General features: G+C 36.1%; 1 protein-coding gene across 2 annotated transcripts in view; it reads left to right on the top strand.

Annotated features, from left to right (window-relative positions):
• LOC106878905 (centrosomal protein of 78 kDa) overlaps positions 1–18,638 on the top strand; it is a 244,217-nt gene extending 225,579 nt beyond the window's left edge. For both annotated transcript variants that reach the window (XM_089365887.1, XM_089365886.1), the window contains exons 10-16: positions 2,254–2,361; positions 2,949–3,079; positions 5,047–5,263; positions 6,798–6,875; positions 8,662–8,807; positions 10,646–10,885; positions 17,242–18,638. In XM_089365887.1, the coding sequence (XP_089222013.1) occupies positions 2,254–2,361; positions 2,949–3,079; positions 5,047–5,263; positions 6,798–6,875; positions 8,662–8,807; positions 10,646–10,885; positions 17,242–18,304 (1,983 nt within the window). In that variant the 3' untranslated portion in view covers positions 18,305–18,638. The remainder of the gene's footprint in view (positions 1–2,253; positions 2,362–2,948; positions 3,080–5,046; positions 5,264–6,797; positions 6,876–8,661; positions 8,808–10,645; positions 10,886–17,241) is intronic.
• Positions 18,639–18,863: the final 225 nt, after the last annotated feature.

The raw sequence follows: 18,863 nt of genomic DNA, 5'->3' as shown, positions 1-18,863 counted from the left end.
ATTTAGGCCCTAAAATTGAGATAGGTATTATAATTGGTTGTATATTTTACTTGTGCTTTATGGAGTTAAAAATGAACTTGAGTCCTACTCACAGATCTTAATATGAACTGAACCTGAAGCTTGGATTATGAGGATATCTGAGAGAATTTAGTTTATCAATTATTTCTGAATGTTCTCTTCTTGATGGTTAACTGCGTTTATTATTTTTTACTTGTTTCAGTCATTAGACTGCAGCCATATTGTAGCACCACCTTGAAGAATTTTAGTTGAATGAATAGACACCAATAGTTATTTTTTTAAAGCCTGGTACTTATTCTATTGGTGTCTTTTGCCAAACTGCTAAATTAAGGGGATGTAAACACACCAACACTGGTTATCAAGTGGTGGGGCGGTGGGATGGGGTAGACAGACACAAAGACACCTCCCCCCACACATGTATCGACAACAGGCTTCTTTCAGTTTCTGTCTTCCAAATCCACTCTCACAGCTCCGGTCAGCCTGAAGCTATTGTAGAAGACATTTTCCCAAGGTGCCATGCAGTGGGATTGAACTAGGAACCATGTGGTTGGGAAGCAAACTTCTTACCACACTCCCATGCCCGCATCTAGTGTTGAATATATCTACAGAAAGAGAATTTCATGCTAAAGAAATTGGTGAGAATTCTTTTGTAGTTAACATGGCAGGCAACCTCTTTTGTGAATGATTTTCTCTTACGTTTGTTGGATAAATAGACTTTCATTTCTGCTTCTTTTTTACTTCAGGCACTAAGTTATCTAATTTCAGGATATTAAAGAAAAAAGTATTTTTGATGTTTTATGTATCAAGAGTGCTTTAAAATCAAAAAGGCATTAATTAATACTAGCAGAAAGACTGCCCTCTGGGTGGTTTTCTGCTAGTCAAACGTGGAATGTGTGTGTGTTTATATTACAAAGACAGTGTGCGTGTGTGAGGGAGAGGGGGGAGAGAGAACATTGTAAACATTGAATGAAATAAACATGAAATGAAAAAAAATCGTATAAATAAAAGTTTGCTAAAAACTATCTTGTACCAAATATTTAAATTTGTGAACTTGAAATATTCAATAATAAAAGGAAGTTCAGAAAGTAAATTTTCCTGAAAACTTCAATTTATAAAAAAAAAACTCACTTTCTTAGTAAATATTTCTTTCAGTAATTTATGTTTAGCATGCTAGAAATAGCAGTGATCACGTGGTTATTATTGTAAGGCTTATAGTGTACCAAACAGCCATACCTTCTTATAGAGTTCCAAACAGCCATCACTTCTTAATTTTTCTTTTCAAATTATACCAGTATACTCTTTTACTCGTTTCAGTCATTTGACTGTGGCCATGCTGGAGCACCGCCTTTAGTCAAGCAAATCGACCCCAAAACTTATTCTTTGTAAGTCTAGTACTTATTCTATCGGTCTCTTTTGTCGACCTTCTAAGTAACGGGGACGTAGACACACCATCATCGGTTGTCAAGTGATGTTGGGGGGACAAACACAGTCACATAAACATATACACACACACACATACATATATATATACATATATACGACGGGCTTCTTTCAGTTTCCATCTACCAAATCCACTCACAAGGCTTTGGTCGGCCCGAGGCTATAGTAGAAGACGCTTGCCCAAGATGCTACGCAGTGGGACTGAACCCGGAACCATGTGGTTTGTAAGCAAGCTACTTACCACACAGCCACTCCTTAAAAAAATTTTATTCTATCAAAAATAAGCCTGAAAGTTATATTTTGTCTAATAGCAATTTTTTTTTTTTACATGGGTTTTGCAAATAGCAAATGAAAACTTGAAATGAAAACATTGAAATGAATATATATTAAATTATCGTTAATGAAAATAGAGGCGAAAGTGAGTGAGAGACTGTTGCCAATGAAAACGGAAAATTTTGTCAGCAACAAATTAATTTTTATTTATTAAATCTACTCTGCAGTGAATGCAATGAATATTTAAATTTGTGAAGAAAACTGAAGTTCAAATATTCAATAAACTTCACAAATCGAAATTACAGGAAATTTCTTAGAACATGAATTTATAAAAAAAATTTCCAGATGGTCAAACCTTTAATAATTGCTTTCTTTTAGTAATTGTCACATACCTAATGAATAAGCAGCTTTCGCCATTATAATATAGATGACTGGACGTATCTGAACCTGCCTATCTATCAGTTTAATTGTTATTACTTCTTAAATTTTTTTCACACATTTTTTTTGTTTCTGATTTGTTAGTACGAATGGATCAGTTTAGACCGTCCTAATCTAGAAAGTAAACCACGAAAGAAGAAAAAATCTGCAAGGGTTTTAAATACATCTCACTGTAAAAAAACTAATATCAAGGTAAGAGATGATCCTTTAGTTTTCTCCTCTTGGGTATTTCCTCAATATATCATCATCATCATCGTTTTATACCTGCTTTCTATGCTGTCATGTGTTGAATGGGTGATTTATGCTCTCTTTGGTGGGTCAGAGGGTCACGTCTCACTTTTGGTTTGGTTTCTATGGCCAGATGCCCTTCCTAATATCAACCACTTTACATAGTGTATATTGAGTACGTTTTACGTAACACCAGAACTTTAGGGGTTGTTATGTGACCTTCTTCTAGAAACAATTCTGTGACATGCTAATTAACCTATGGTTGAGACCCTGACAACTGCTATTACTTCAGATCAAAGTAGACATGGGAACAGTAGTGGCTAAAAGGTGGTTCCACGCTTGTCAAAGTGCTGGCAGTCCTTAACCAGGGCCCCACTACTGTATGATGAGTTTGACACTGATTAAAAGTGTCTATATTAATAGAATTTATTTCATTGACATCAGACCAGTGAAAAGTCAAGCTAATCATACCAAAAATCTAACCATTGCATCATTTATACTATTGGATTATTGGAATATTAAGACTTACATGCTATTGTTTCTGTTTGTAGATTAATGGGATGTGTTATCACTTAGATTCTGTACATAGCAATCTTAATCCACACCAAATAGCATCAACTGTTATTCCAAAGCCAAACCGTGGTATGCCTTGGCGGACAGCCATGAGAGCAACCAAACAGCGGTGAGTAACTGTCATCATCATCATTCTTCTTATTATTATTATTGATTTATTTTGACTTAGAAATAATATGTCTAAACAACTGAGTTGAACCTGCGTATTGTTGATAACTATTATAATCTCCAGCATGACATTGGGACTTGATGAGGAAAGATCAAGTGAACCTTGGTAGCATTTGAACTCAGAACATAAAGTTGGAAGAAATACTGTTAAGCATTTTATCAGCATGCTAACAACCCTGCCAGTTTGCTGTCTTACAGCATCAATAGATAATGTCACCATCTGTGTAGACAGTACATGGAAACTATCCCCTTCAGTATAGATATTCCAGGGACAGTATCACTTTCAGTGAAGGCTCTGCAGAGAGGTTTCCTGCAATATAGGCAGGGCATAGACCAATGCAACATTCAATGAAAACATTGCATAGACAATGTTACCTTCAATGTTGTTGGCACTCCATTGCTTACGACGTCGAGGTGAAAACAAGAGCAGTAACACACAAAAGTAGATGACTTGTATTTTAAATTCGCCAGTATATGTTCCAAGTGCAAAAGCACCGGGTCTCACTTTTCTTTGCAGCACATTTCAAATAAATACCATTAATATTGTTGTTGGCACTCTGTCGCTTACGACGTCGAGGGTTCCAGTTGATCCGATCAACGGAACAGCCTGCTCGTGAAATTAACGTGCAAGTGGCTGAAAGCTCCACAGACACGTGTACCCTTAACGTAGTTCTCAGGGATATTCAGCGTGACACAGTCTGACAAGGCTGACCCTTTGAAATACAGGCACAACAGAAACAGGAAGTAAGAGTGAGAGAAAGTTATGGTGAAAGAGTACAGCAGGGTTCACCACCATCCCCTGCCGGAGCCTCGTGGAGCTTTAGGTGTTTTCGCTCAATAAACACTCACAACACCTGGTCTGGGAATCGAAACCGCGATCCTATGACCGCTGCCCTAACCACTGGGCCATTGCGCCTCCACACCTTCAATGTAGATACTGCATATACAGTGTCACATCTAGTGTGTACTCTGCCTAGGTTATACTGGCTTCAAATTTTAGCACAAGGCCAGTAATTTTATGGGTGGGTTAAGTCAATTACATTGGCCACAGTTTACAACTGGTACTTATTTTATTGATCCTGAAAGGCTGTAAGGCAAAGTTGACTTTGGTGGAATTTGAACTAAGAACATAAAGATGGACAACACTAAGCAGTTTGCCTGGTGTGCTAACGATTCTGCCAGATTGCTGCCTTATCTCTGCCTGGATTATATTACTTGCAGTATAGTCTTTCTTTAAACTCTTACCATTAGTGTCAGCTTCCTGTTGAAACCCCTGCACCACTGCATGATAACTCAAACTGCTATAAATAGCTAAGTTTGCTTTGGATCATACTCTACCATTTTAAAAAAGGAAGAACTGCTGCATGTTGTAGTTCTGGATACATAGTCTAAAGACAAAAAAAAAGAAAACAAATATGGATTGACCATGGCTGGAACATCTTTGATCATAGGTCTGGTTAATCAAAAACTGACCTGGGGCTAAACCACCTCTTGTTTTTATTGCTTTATTCTAGAGCAAAGGGCTGTGTCCATTGCTATTTGCAAGTCCTGTAAAAGTGACAAGGTTAATGGTTCTCTTGAATATTTGAAAGTTAATAGCTGCTGATATAGTATGGACAGAAAGGGAATTTCAGAGAGCTGACTTTCTGGGGGGGAAAAAAACTGTGAACATAGTAGATGGTGTGAACCCTGAAGGGTAAACACAATATGGGTGATAGGAAGAGGAGAATCAAGTGAGTCAGGGCTGCTGAATGAAGCTTTTATGATACCAGCCAGCTTCAAGGAGTAGAAACCAGTGTAGGCATGTACTTCTAGATGTTTCCAAATTGGTGGGATAAAAAAAAAAACATTTTGAGTACTTAATGAAATAGTTTGGAAGTCACTGAAATTATTGTTTCGTTTGCTAAGGGGTTGCTTCACCAACCATGAGGAGCAGTATGATTCTGATGGAAATATGGAAATAATAGTTGATTCTGCACCAAAGAAAGAGATGGCATGGACAAAGTTTGTTTCTGATACGACAGACAAAGAAAATCACCCGACTAAAACCAATCATCTCGCAGCCCAAAACTGTCAAGAAAACACTTATTTCTCTTCCATTGAAAATGAGTACAAAAAACTTCAGGTAAGATTCCACGTGTTTAATGTTAACATATGATGTTTTGATTTTCAATGTCTTTTTCTATCTCTCCAGTTCCATTTCTGGGTATGGTGATGTACATATTAGTTCTTTATACAAGGACTCCATAACATAATGGTTTCAAATTTTGACACCGTGCCAGCAATTTCAGGAGAAGGGGTAAGTCGATGACATTGACCTCAATGTTCAACTGATACTTAATTTATTGATCCTGGAAAGATGAAAGGCAAAGATAACCTTGGCGGAATTTGAACTTGGAACATATGGATGGACGAAATGCCACTAAGCATTTTGCTTGGCATGCTAATGATTCTGCCAACTTGTCACCTTTAGGGCTCCATAAACTAACGTTAACACATGTTATAATGAAGCGATGTGACAAGAATTTTTCAGTCCAAATAATTACAAACCAACACTAGTTGTCGGGTGGGGGGAGCAAACACTGAGACAAAGGCATACACACTCGCATCAATACACACACTTGCATGCATGCACAAATGCACACACATGTTCGCATGCATGTGCATATATATGTATGGTGGAATGGGCTTCCACACAGTTTCTACCTAGTAAATTCACTCAGAAGGCATCGGTCAGCCTTGGGATATAGTAAAAGACACTTACCCAAAATGTTGCACAGCAGAACTAAATCTGAAACCACACAGTTTCTTATCCACACAACCACTGTTTAAAACGATAAAAGGAGAAAAGTCACTAGAAGTTGCCACTGCTCACCATACTTTTCCCTCTGTGGAATATTTTTTGTGTTCTTTCTTTATACTAAGCATGGAGGTGCAATGGCCCAGTGGTTAGGGCAGCGGACTCGCGATCATAGGATCGCGGTTTCGATTCCCAGACCGGGCGTTGTGAGTGTTTATTGAGCGAAAAGCACCTAAAGCTCCACGAGGCTCCAGCAGGGGTGGCAAACCCTACTGTACTCTTTCACCACAACTTTCTCTCACTCTTACTTCCTGTTTCCGTTGTGCCTGTAATTCAAAGGGTCAGCCTTGTCACACTCTGTGTCACGCTGAATATCCCCGAGAACTACGTTAAGGGTACACGTGTCTGTGGAGTGCTCAGCCACTTGCACGTTAATTTCACGAGCAGGCTGTTCCGTTGATTGGATCAACTGGAACCCTCGACGTCGCAAGCGACGGAGTGCCAACAACAACAACAACAACAACAACTGATTATTGGTATCATTTGTGCAGTCTTACTTTGCTTATTTTCATGTTTGAGACCCATAGGCTTAGTTTCTCAGCTTCTTTATGAATGACCTTTTATTGAAAACATGAAAAAGTTTCTAATACTACCTTCATTTTTTTCCCTTCTTTTGTTTGTCTTCATTGTTTGTGTTAATATCACAATGTTTCGTCCTAATTTCTTTATCGTGTTCTAACATACTGTAGCTGTATCATTATTTTGGATATATTTGTTATTGTTGCTGCTGTTAAACGATTTAATTACTGCATGAATCAAATTAATGCTCGAAATTCTTTTTCCTGTCCTTTCCCATCAGGTTGAACTTGTGCATGTGAAAAGGGAATTAGAAGAAGAACGTATTGCTCGTCTGGAATCAGATAAAAATGTCTATAAGGTAAACACTGTTTTTGATTCAAATATCACAACACTTCTGTATATAATTCAATTTACTATGGCTATGCAATATCTTGACTAGAACTACATTATGGTTTTGGTAGCCAGGCTATAAACTGCTGTTATTGATAATAGAAAATAAACAAAATCTGATTGGAGTATAGTTATCTATGAAAGAGAGCAGGAGGGGGTTAGTTATGTAACTGGTGCTAGCATGACTATGTAGTGAAGAAGTTCATTTCAAAATCACATGGTTCCAGGTTCAATCTCACTGTTCAGCACCTTGGAGAAATGTCCTTTATTACAGACTTGAGTTGACCAATGCCTTTTGAGTGAAATTTGCTAGATGGTCACTCTCTGCCAAATTGTGTATGTGCGTGAATGTGTACAACTTTCCTCAGTGTATATTGCTGAATGATGTTCATATCATTGAGAAAACCAATATATATTGGTTCTCCTTTGTTCCTTTGACTTCATATGAAGTGTAGAGCACCACCAAGGGATCTCCACCTGTCTCAGACTTTGGCAAAGGACTGCAGTTGCTCCCAGGTGTAGCTGCTTACTGCTGCTTCTTCCTTTCAGCTTTCACTACATTGCTTCATATGCAGTTTCTGAGAACTACCTCCTCTCACCAGGGCTAGTTTCACAGGCTTTCTTGCTTGAGTAGCAATGTAGAAAATTAATAGTGTAGAACTGCTAACCCCATACCTACTACTCTCTTCCTTTCTCAAATGAGCTTGGAACCAGTTATGACTGAATTAATATATTGATGAATTTGACAAAATACCTAGTGGTATTTATTCTACCTAAGTTGTATTGGCATTCCCTTATTGTTATTCACCAACTAATAATGGTTTCAAACTTTGGCACAAGGCTAGCAATTTCAGGGAAGGCGGTAACTCAATTACAGTGACCCTAGTGCTCAACTGGTAATTATTTTATCAACCCTGAGAGGATGAAAAGTAAAGTCAACCTCAGTGGAATTTGAACTCAGAACGTAAAGATAAATGAAATGCTGTTAAGCATTTTGCCCAGCATGCTAACAATTCTACCAGCTCAACACCTTCATTCACCAACTAAAAATCCTTTCTACTATAGGCACAAGGCCTGGAATTTGGGGAGTGGGAGTAGTCGACCTCAGTGCTTGACTGGTTCTTTTTTTCATTGACCCTGAAAGGATGAAAGGTAAAGTTGAACTCCGAGCGTAGTGATGGACAACATGCAAGTAAGCATTTTACCTGGTGTGTTAACGATTCTGCCAGCTCGCCACTTAATTCACCAACTGATAATAAAAATAATAATGGTTTCAAATTTTGTCACAAGGCCAGCAATTTTAGGGAAGTGGATTAGTTGATTACATCGACCCCTAGTGTTCAACTGTTATTTATTTTATCAACACTGAAAGGATGAAAGGCAAAGTTGACCTCAGTGAGATTTGAACTCAAAACATCAAAAGCCAGAAGTAATGCTACTAAGCATTTTGTCCAATTTGCAATTGTTTCTGCCCGCTCACCACCTTAATAATAATAAGAAGAAGATAGGGGGAAACGTGAAGAGAGAACATCTGCAGAACATGGTGATCTTGTAACTGCACAAATCCTTCACAGAGTTATCAAAGTCTGAATGAAGAGTGTTACCTCAGTCAACTGGTTGTGGATAGCTGGCACTTTGTTACTTTCTCCTGCGAAATTGCTGTGTTAAACAAGATAAATAATAATAATTGAGAACAACAATGTATTTACACAGTATTCATTACATTTTATCATCTGCTCTGTGCTGTATTTCAGTTAAGTATGGATAACAATGACATGCAGAGTGAAGTATTGAGGCTGAAGAAAAAGTTATCTTTACTCGAAGAAGAGAATATATTGGATTCCATTGAAAGTGCCTTTATGCAATTCCATGTTTTCCTAGATATTCTACGTGATGCTGGGTGAGTATTTCATTGGTAATCTATAATTTTTGATACCAGATGAGCCTTAAGAACTTGTTATGTGGTAATGTTGTGTTGTAAGGTAATGTTTCCTCAGCTATGTATTGATATTAATAATCCTTTGTACTATAAGAGCAAGGCCTAAATTTTGGGGCAAAGGAGGTAGTTGATTACATCAACACCAGTTCTCATAATTCTTATGCTGCACTACCCCTTGCATTGAGAAATAGTTTGTGAGATGGTGGTAATGCACCAGCTCAGCCTTTCTTTTCACTTTATCCTTTATACAGTTCCATAATTTCTTCCTTGACTACTGGAGGATATGCCATTGGCCAGAGCTGCCCTCAATTGCTCTTTTGGTAGCATGAGAAAAGCCAAGTGTTTTCCCATTATTCTGTTGTTCATATAAGGAATTGACATAAAAATGCACTTTCTTTTATCATAAAGTCCTACCTGACAAAATTTCCTCTACTACATGATTCATATCAAGGGTTTATCCGTTTGAAGTGGCTCCTGCAAAAGATAGAAGGCAAGAAACTTTCTCTGCTTTTTAGTTTCAAGTCACTGGTCATTAATTAGTAAAACATATCAATGTTATTACCTCTGAACAGTGAAAAAGTTTGCAGACTTGTTATTGTTACTATTGACTATATTATTACTAATGTTTTCTTGAAGTAATTAGTATATTTTCTTCTTGTAAAATGATTACATTTGCTGTGTGATTAGACTGGCTTCTCTCTCTCTCTCTCTCTCTCTATCTCTCTCTCTCTCTCTCTCTCTCTCTCTCTCTCTCTCTCCCCTTCCCCTCCCTCCCCTCTCTCTTATCTGTTTTCCCTGTTGGTATATTCAACTGAAATTTTTGGTGGATGTTATTTATCAAGAGGTCACTGTTTTTGAAGTAAATGCAGAAATAAATGTTTAAAAAGTCTATGACCGCCTCTTCCCACCCCTCTCATATGGGAGCAATATTCAGATATGTTCTAGAGGGGTTTACTAAAGGAGATATTTAAATAAAAATGCTCTTTTTGTTAGTTACATTTGTTAAAATAAATTCTACAGGTGTAGACATGCCTGTTTGGTAAGAAGTTGTTTCCCAACCACATGGTTCTGGGTTCAGTCCTATTGCATGGCACCTTACACAAGTGTCTTATACTATAGCCTTAGGCTGACCAAAGCTTTGTGAGTGAATTTGGTAGACAGAAACTGAAAGAAAAAGGCGGCGAGCTAGCAGAAACGTTAGCACGCCGGGCGAAATGCTTAGTGGTATTTCATCTGCTGCTACGTTCTGAGTTCGAATTCCGCCGAGGTCGACTTTGCCTTTCATCCTTTCGGGGTTGATTAAATAAGTACCAGTTACGCACTGGGGTCGATGTAACCGACTTAATCCCTTTGTCTGTCCTTGTTTGTCCCCTCTATGTTTAGCCCCTTGTGGGCAGTAAAGAAATAAGAAACTGAAAGAAAACCGTTCTGTGTGTGTGTGTGTCTGTGTTTGTCACCAGCCACTACTTAACAACCGGTGTTAGTGTGTTATGCCCTTAACTTAGAAGTTAAGAAAAAGAGACCAATAGAATAAGTAGTAGGGTTTAAAAAATAAGTCCTGGGGTTGATTTGTTTGACTAACACCCTTCAAGGCAGTGCCCTAGCATGCCCACGGTCAAATGACTGAAACAAGTAAAAGATAAAAGATCAAATCCTATATAACTAATGTCTAAGTGAAGTTAACAGTCTTTGTGTGTTCTTCAATGTCTACCATGTGTCTTCCTTGTTGTCTTATATGTCCTTCCATATTGTTATATAATTCATTTGTGTGTGTTTTTTAATCCTATCTCTAATTACAGGTTTGGGCAACTGATTAATATGGCTGGAATTGACAGCAATTTCTTCTCCTTGTTTAAAGTTATATCCTCAAGAGGAAATCTGACATCCTCTTTTGAGGTGAATCCAAACTTGGAAAATATTCCACCTGAACCTGAGAGCTCAACAATGCTAGAAAGAGAAGCGACAGCAGCCACCAGTCACATTGGTAATAATAAAAATGCAGAGGAAGAGTTGGAAATGAGCTTAGATTGTGATCAGTGGTAACATTTATTTTGCTGAATTTGTAAATTTGTATAATTGAGACATTTTCAAGTCTACTTGAATCACATATCTAATTCTAGAATGTACCCAGGCATCTCAAAAATAAATAGACGTCATCATTTTTGAAATGGTTATTTGTAGAAGCTAAATAATGTCATTTGCTGCATGTGAATAATTAATTTAGTAATTATTTAACATACCTTGTGCACAAAACATTAACAAGTTTGAAGCACCAGGCAATATCTACATGGATAAAATGGTATAATTAGGGGTGTCTATTTACTTTTGAGATGTCTGTGTACATCTTAGTACCAGCTGGTTTTGTTGTAAGATTGAACTAGTACTTATTTGGTCAAGGCAAATAAGCACTAGTTCAATCTGACTAGATCAGGAGGCTGACCAAAGACAAGATGGCAAGATGCTCTCACCGGCTACCTGGGACCTGCATGGCCATGACTGGCCAGAGATAGATAGTGGTGGAAGGAGTCCAGAGAAGGGTTCCTCCTTCAGGATTGATGAAACCCTGGTAAGAAGAAGGAAAAAATAGGATGATTTTTTTTTTGGTCAAGAATACCGTACAGTTTAATTTATAAACTATCTGGTGGTGGAATAACAGTGCTTATGGCATTTTTCAGGTCATTTGAGATTGGGGAAATTAAAACAGTTGATGTTTAGTTAAACTCTTTTAATGCCTACCTGCCTGTTTCACTAAATTCTTCATTATTTTTCGTAATTAATTGGCCATGTACTTCAGTATAAACATAATAACAAAGGAGTTATAACATTTATAGGTCAGTGTCTACAGTGAGGAACAGCAAAGTGTTGGGATGGAGATAGAGCAAGATGGGAGAGAGAGAGAAGAGAAAGACAGGCATGTCAGATGGATCTGGGTGAAAGAGGTATGCAGTTAGCTAATTCAGAAGAGCAGAGGCTGTTGTAGCAGTAAAAGAATTAGAAATGATACAACTGTGAGCTAGTGGTTAAAGTGATGTGTTATCAGTGATAGAGTTTATTAATGACCCTTTGGATGTGGTTTGTATGTGTAGCTACACCACCGTACGTGATAAGTATGAATAGTAAGTAAATGTATTTTGAACAAACAACAATGATTACTACCACTACCACCACCATCATCATCATTATAATCATAATAATAATAACAACAGTTTATTCTTTTGAAATTTTAGGAATCAATATTTAACTATTAAATGGTGTTTCTAGACAAAACAGCACCCTCAGATTTTTAGTGTGTTGTTATTTGAAGTATAATCATTAACAACAATTTGTGCAGCATACACATGCGGCAATCTGTTTAATCTTTTGGTGTTGTGCTTCTTTTACATGCTATCCAACATATAATCTTTGGAAATTAGTGTTTTCTTAATTAATCACCTTGTCTGTATTGAGTGTCTCTCTCTCTGCTTGATGTCTGTTGCTCCTTCCCCGCTACCCTTCAGATATCAAGTTGGTGCAAAAATAATTGCAGTTTTTCATCTTTAACTTTAAAGCAATATATCTCGACTCTTAATAAAGTTTATTAATCAAAATGGTTATTGATAATAACCATTAGAATCTATACATTTCACCAGCAAGAAACCAGTCTATTTATTTCTGTAGCGTGGCATTCTGGAACCTTGGAACTAATTAATTCATTGCAGGCATTTTGGACTTTTGTTATCAAGTTGCTTGAGAAAATGGTAATGGGCTTGAGAGAGGTATGGGGAGTAAGTTGGCTATGATACAATTTCAGTGGCTAGTTTGTTAAAATTTCAACAAAGCCATTTGCAAAACTTGAAGTTAGATGTTGTCTTTCAGAAGAATTTGTCCTTTTCAGTTTATTAGTGTTAGATGTAAGTTGTAGTTCATGGTGAATTTTGTCAATTTCCTCCATTTCTCTGGTGTGATGGTTTTACTAAGATTCGGTAATTGTTAATTCCACTTGCTGATCATCAAACAGTGACTATAACCTTTCAATGCAGCTTCAGTTTGAGAAAGTGTTTTTCGTGCTTCACTCAGCCCATCCATTGCACAGAACAGTTTGGTGTCAATTTATTGAAAACTGTTGATTCAAAATACAATTGATTGAAAGCAGTAGCTAAGATGGAAAAAAAAACTGGTCGATGAAACATTTGCTCAAAATCAACATCCAATCAAATTAAAGTAAATATTCAAAATACATAAAACAAATTAAAGGAAAAATATTGTATTGTTATGTTCTATTAAAATAATTTTGTTATTAGTGTTCTATCCCAAAATTAGGTGGAGATGATGGGAGTTAATAAAAGCAATCAAGAAATTTAGAAATGGAGAAAATGAAACTACTGTTGTGAACTATGAAAGATTAAAAAAAAGCAATTGTTATAAGCAGAACTGTTATATATTTATTGTTGTAAGGAGTTCTTTACATATTCACTTTAACCCTTTTTGTTACCATTATCTCTGTTGAATTGAGATTGGTCGAATGGTATAGACACTGATAAGACCTCAATAATGATTGAAAAATTGATTAAGGTGCAAACACAGCTGTGTGTAAGAAGCTTCCTTCCTAACCATGTGGGTCTGGGTTCAGTCCCACTGTGTAGCACCTTGGGCAAGTGTCTTCCACTATAGCTTCAGGCCGACCAAATTCTTCTGAGTGGATTTGGTAACCAGAAACTGAAAGAAGACCGTTGTATATATATGTGTGTGTGTGTGTATCTATGTGTGCATGTCCTTGTTCCCCCGCTTCCCATCACTGCTTGACAACTGGTGTTAGTGTATTTACATCCCCGTAACTCAGCAGTTCAGCAAAAGACGCTGATAAAATAAGTACTAGGTTTAAAAAGTAAGTCCTGGGGTCGATTTGTTCGACTAAAACTCTTCAAGGTAATGCTCCAGCATGGCTGCAGTCAAATGACTGGAACAAGTAAAAGAATAAGGAGTAGCTGTGTGGTAAGAAGCTTGCTTCCAACCACATGGTTCTGGGTTCAGTCCCATTGTGTGACACCTTGGACAGGTGTCTTCTACTAAACCCTTGGGCCGACTGAAACCTTGTGAGTGGATTTGGCATATGGGAACCAAAAGAAGTTCATTGTATATATATCATCATCATCATCATCGTTTAACGTCCGCTTTCCATGCTAGCATGGGTTGGACGATTTGACTGAGGACTGGTGAAACCGGATGGCAACACCAGGCTCCAGTCTGATTTGGCAGAGTTTCTACAGCTGGATGCCCTTCCTAACGCCAACCACTCAGAGAGTGTAGTGGGTGCTTTTACGTTATATTATATATATATATATATTATATATATATATATATATCTATATATATATATATATTTGTGTGTCTGTGTTTGTTCCCCCACCATTTCTTGACAACCAATGTTGATGTGTTTACATACCCCATAACTTAGCAGTTCAGCAACAGAGAGCGATAGGATAAGTACTAGGTTTACAAAGAATAAGTTCTGGGGTCGATTTGTTTGACTAAAGGCAGTGCTCCAGCATGGCCACAGTCAAACAAGTGAAAGAGTAAAAGAATAAATTGTTCAGTTTTTTTGTCAGTCTCTATGTTCTGAGTTCAAATTTCACTGGGGATGACTTCGCCTTTCATATTTTTTGAGTCAATAAAATAAAGTACCAGTACTACGATATTTCTGTTGAATTACAAGGCCTTTATTTCACTTCATTTAGAAAATAATAGAGAATTTAATAAAATAACTTATTTTTAAGCTGACTTTTCTAAACATAATTAACATGACTTTGTTAAGGTTACCGCTACAGATATTCTATAGAAATCGTTGCCAGCACTGATTTTTGTTGTTACGTTTCATATACGAAATGTCAGATGTAAACAAACAGTGAGATCAAAGATGAAAAATAGGCAATGGGTATATATGCCATATTTTAGGGGGTTTTGCCCCTTCATCTGCACCCATCTAACTCATTAATCATCCTTGAACACATTGCTTAAACACCCATGCATTCCTGGAAGTTGGTACATAAATATTAATGACTTGTAGGTATGTGGTATTTCATTATGCAACCGTAATATACTATAAAGTATATTAAATGTTTTTATAAGTCATTAAGTGATCATTACCAACGTTGCCTTCCTGGCACGTGAAAAGACATTCAAGCGAGATCGTTGCCAGTGCCGATGGACTGGCTCCTGCGCAGGTGACACGTAAAATACACCATTTCGAGCGTGACCTTCGCCAGTACCGCCTGACTGGCCTTCGTGCTGGTGGCACAGAGTGGTTGGCATTAGGAAGGGCATCCAGCTGTAGAAACTCTGCCAAATCAGATTGGAGCCTGGTGTAGCCATCTGGTTTCACCAGTCCTCACTCAAATCGTCCAACCCATGCTAGCATGGAAAGCGGACGTTAAACGACGATGATTAACTAGCATGAAATTTTGATAGAAGGTTTTAATTTAGATCAGTTTAAAGCAGGAAGCTAAGATCATAGACTCAGGGCCAGTGTGAGGCAGGTTAATGGAGGCTAATTAGATATAATTTCAAATAAAGTCATTGTTGATATATATATATTGTAAACGATAATTGTTTTTATTGCTTCCCACTGATTTTAGGGCCCAATATTATGACAATACATTTTTCTATGAAAATGTTATACTATATATAATCTTTTCATTGTCAGCAACTTCACATATAGATATATCTATGTGTGCATGTGTCATATTTATGTTTACAGTCTAAAACCTATAAATATTACATACACACATACAAAATGCATTGGTTTTTGTATGCTAATAAAAAATATTTTAATAAACTATAACAATATAACCTTCTTTTAGTATTTTAATATTTGCTATAATTTGATAAAATATCGATTTGAGAGCTATGGTTATTTCAATCAGTTGAGTTGGGTTTTTTTTTCTTGTTTTTTCTTGTTTTTTGGGGGTTTTTTTTTTGTTTTTTCTTTTGTTTTGGAGCAACTGTTTGCAGTGGAATGTCTTTTGAACAACTGTTTGCATACTATTCAAATGCCATTGATTCTATACAAAATTACATAGAATCCAGTTTTTTTGCATGTCATAATGCTATCAAGAAACAGATTGTTTTGTTGTGCAAATGAGGTGCAGAGCAGACTTTGTTATGGTTTTTTTATTATTTTTTTATTCAGCTCATACAAACCCCTTTTTTTCTGTTGCTTGCCAGTACAGTGTAAAATGTTAAGCTACTATTTACTTCTGCAACCTCTTGAGGTCTTTTGCATAGGTCTGCTTCAATAATGGTCTGCATTTATTCATTGTCAATCTCAGAAAGTTGTCTGTGACTTGCTTCGTCTTTTAGACTCTGGTTTCTACTATGAAACTTTTAGAACTTATGTTGAACTACGGGGTGGGTGGGTGCACACTGAGGATTTTTTTATTGGATTTTTGACTTGGAAGAAAATATATTTTTTACAAATGTTCACTACCTTACAAAAACTATATCAGCTAAGCAAATCACCTTCCCTAAATGCATTAAAAACACTATAACATATTCAGAAGACTATTTCAGAAAATGATCACCATTCTGTTTGAACATATAAAAGACAAATTTAGCTGGAGCAGAATGAGTTAGCCAAGATAAGGTGAATTTTCCTTTTCAGCTCTCCAGAATTATGTTTGAAAACAGACTCCTCCTCATCAGTATCCATCCTTAGACATTAAAAAGATCAGAAATGTAACAAGAATTCTAAATATCTAGGTCAAATGAAAGAGGATCATGAAAAAATGGCACATGATATGAAATTAATAAAATTCAACTAAATCAAAAATTAATTTAACCCTTAGGCATTTAGACTACTATGTTAAACGTAATGCTTACTTATTCACCTTGTTTTGAACTAATCATGCATTATCTCATAACTTTGAAATTTCAATGATGTGATAATTTATTTTTAGAATGACATAGCAGGCTAGGTGTGAGAGGTCAGATCTAGCTGGTTTGAACATAAAACAGGAAAGATATTTGGTCTTGAATATGGCTAATGTAAATGCTAAAAGGTTAAATATCCAAAAACTGATTTCAAAGTCATATATTATATAAAATTTCAAAATAATCACCTAAGTTTAAAATAACAAACTCCATAATTATTTCTGTACCTGAAAAGCTTACTACCATAAGTAGAGTTATCACTTAAACTATAGTAACAATCTCAACAATGTTGACCTGTCTCAGTTATAGTTTTAAGCCGGATATAACAATTTCAGATAGGGTTACAATATCAAATATGCAAGCCATATTAACCTCAATTTTATAATTTTTTTTCTCTTGAAAACTGAACTAACAACTAACAAGCATAAACATTCCAAATTCATTCACAATATCCAATTTTATTTTATTTCATTTTATTTTTATTTTTCAGTCATAATTTAAGAAAGAATTTCAAGAAAGATGTTAAGGTGCAACATAATCAAAAGTCAGATCTCAATTCCACATTTGAACTTCCGCCAAATGAATCTCTGGATGCAAAATCAATATATCCAATTCAGGATCCTCACCAATCACAGAGTAATTTAAAAAAAAAACTTCAAGCAGATGATAAAGAAAATAAAATCAAAGAAGCTATGCTTAAGAACATGTCTCAAGCTTTTCAAAATGGTTCTGTTATTTCCCACACTCCAGATTTATATGCAGATTCAAATGTTCCTGCTTTTGAAGCTAACAAACATAGCAAAAATTCTAAGTTACCAGAATATGATTTTTTCTCAAAAACAACTTTACCAAGATCAAGCATAATAGAAAACATTGTTCAAAAAGTGAGTCTTCTGAAAAAGGACAGTAATGCTAAAAATAGCAGTAATACTAAAAAGGATGTTCATGGTGGCACTGTTAATAGCAGTGCTGTTAATGGTGCTAGAATTAATGGAGCTACAGTTAATGGTGCTAAAAGTTATGGTGCTACTTCTCCAACAGATCAAACACATGTTAAAAGCACAATGACTGAATGTGATGAAGCTGATGGAGAAATTTACCAAATGAGGCAAAATGGAAGCACAAAAAGAATATCTTGTATCAGAAAAGAAAAGGTTAAAGAAAAGGAAAAAGAAACTTACCCCCAAGGTAAAGAAGATGATCAATCCATTCGCTATTCTGTTTCAGAATCTGCTATTTGTAAAAATCACAACCAATCTGATAACAATTTTGTTAAGGAGAAACCTAAAGGCAATTCCATGAGTCTGACATCACCACAGAGTACAGGATCATCTAAATTGAAGCTCTTGGAATCACTGATTGAGGAAGAATCAGACTCATCTGAAGGAGACACTTACAATGATTATTCTTCATTTGAAGCCCTTTCAAGCAATAACCATTGCAATCCTGCAACAAATCGATCAGACAAAAACAATGAAGCTATTTCACAAGCTGAGGATAACGATTCTAATGACACATCACTTTTGAGGTCAATTAGCGATGAAACCTTCTAGACTTTAATCTCTAGACAAAAAGAAAATTTATTCCTTAAAAATTATAAAAATAAAATATAAAAGCGTTTAAGATGTATCTAATTTAAACATCCACCAAAACTAAATATCTATCTTTTATATGTAAAAACAAAACTCTTCGGGACAGTATGTTTAGTTTTTCATTCACTAAAATCTTCATCAAAATTAATAAACGACTAACACATGTTTGTATCAAAAGTCATTAAATTGCAGCTAAAAATGAATATAAAGAATGACAAAAAGACACAAAGAAAAAAAAAAGAAATTATTTATACAGTAAATGTTTCATACAGTTTTATATTTAAGAGATAAGGAATTATGTACATTATTTACATTTTTGACATTTTTGACAGATTTTGTCCTCATCTTTTTTGTTGTTAACACATTTCGGCTGATATACTCTCCAGCCTTCATCGGGTGTCTTGGGGAAATTTCAAACTTGGATTCTCATTCCTAAAGTATTTTTCGATGTTATTGTTATTATTATTATTATTATCCAGGTCACTGCTTGGAATCGAACTCGGAATCTTGGGGTTAGTAG

The sequence above is a fragment of the Octopus bimaculoides genome, chromosome 18, assembly GCF_046866305.1.
Source record: "Octopus bimaculoides isolate indiv1 chromosome 18, ASM4686630v1, whole genome shotgun sequence".
Taxonomy (NCBI): domain Eukaryota; kingdom Metazoa; phylum Mollusca; class Cephalopoda; order Octopoda; family Octopodidae; genus Octopus; species Octopus bimaculoides.
Note: the sequence above shows the minus strand (reverse complement) of the source record. Positions and strands in the feature narration are given on the sequence as shown.